General features: G+C 51.1%; 1 protein-coding gene across 1 annotated transcript in view; it reads left to right on the top strand.

The window, feature by feature from the left end:
• LOC140332148 (SCO-spondin-like) overlaps positions 1-656 on the top strand; it is a 65884-nt gene that overhangs the window by 46215 nt on the left and 19013 nt on the right. The window contains exons 70-71 of the mRNA XM_072413442.1: positions 272-321; positions 423-596. Coding sequence (XP_072269543.1) covers positions 272-321; positions 423-596 — 224 coding nt within the window. The remainder of the gene's footprint in view (positions 1-271; positions 322-422; positions 597-656) is intronic.

Here is a 656-nt window from a genome sequence, read left to right as displayed (position 1 = left end):
GTGTATTAGGGTCTTATAGGGTAATATTAGTGGGTGTATTAGGGTATTATAGGGGTAATATAAGTGGGGTGTATTAGGGTATTATAAGGGCAATATAAATGGGGTGTAGATGGGGTATTTATATCACTGGGGTTTGTATCATGTTATACCACACGTGTGATATGTGTAGTCTGTAGTAATAGGTGTGCAGTGTGGTGTTGCTCAGTGGCGCCCCCTGTGGTGCCCCAGGTGGATATTTAGGGATTTAATCCTATATTTGCTCTTCCTCTAGCTCTTGCCTCTCTGGACGGATTGCCAACTGCTCGCAGGTGATCTGTGTCGGTGAGTACCCAGCGGCGCCCCCTGGTGGAGTATGATGGAGGGGAATGTACACAGGTGGCGGATCATTACACATTTACTGACCTCCTATTATCATCTCACAGCTACTGATGGGAATTGGTCAGACTGGACACCATGGAGTGAATGTTCAGCTACCTGCGGGGGGGGATTCCAGAACCGCTACCGATTCTGCACTGATCCCCCTCCCTCTGGAACCGGACTGCCCTGCGAAGGTCCCGACCGGGAGGAGCAACCCTGCAATCTGCAGCCATGCGAGGGTGAGGAAGGGACAGAGCCACCCCATAGAGGAAGGCATGGTGGCCCAATGGAGACAGATC

Source organism: Pyxicephalus adspersus, chromosome 5, assembly GCF_032062135.1.
Source record: "Pyxicephalus adspersus chromosome 5, UCB_Pads_2.0, whole genome shotgun sequence".
In the NCBI taxonomy this organism is placed as follows: domain Eukaryota; kingdom Metazoa; phylum Chordata; class Amphibia; order Anura; family Pyxicephalidae; genus Pyxicephalus; species Pyxicephalus adspersus.
This window is presented reverse-complemented; position numbering and strand designations above follow the sequence as displayed.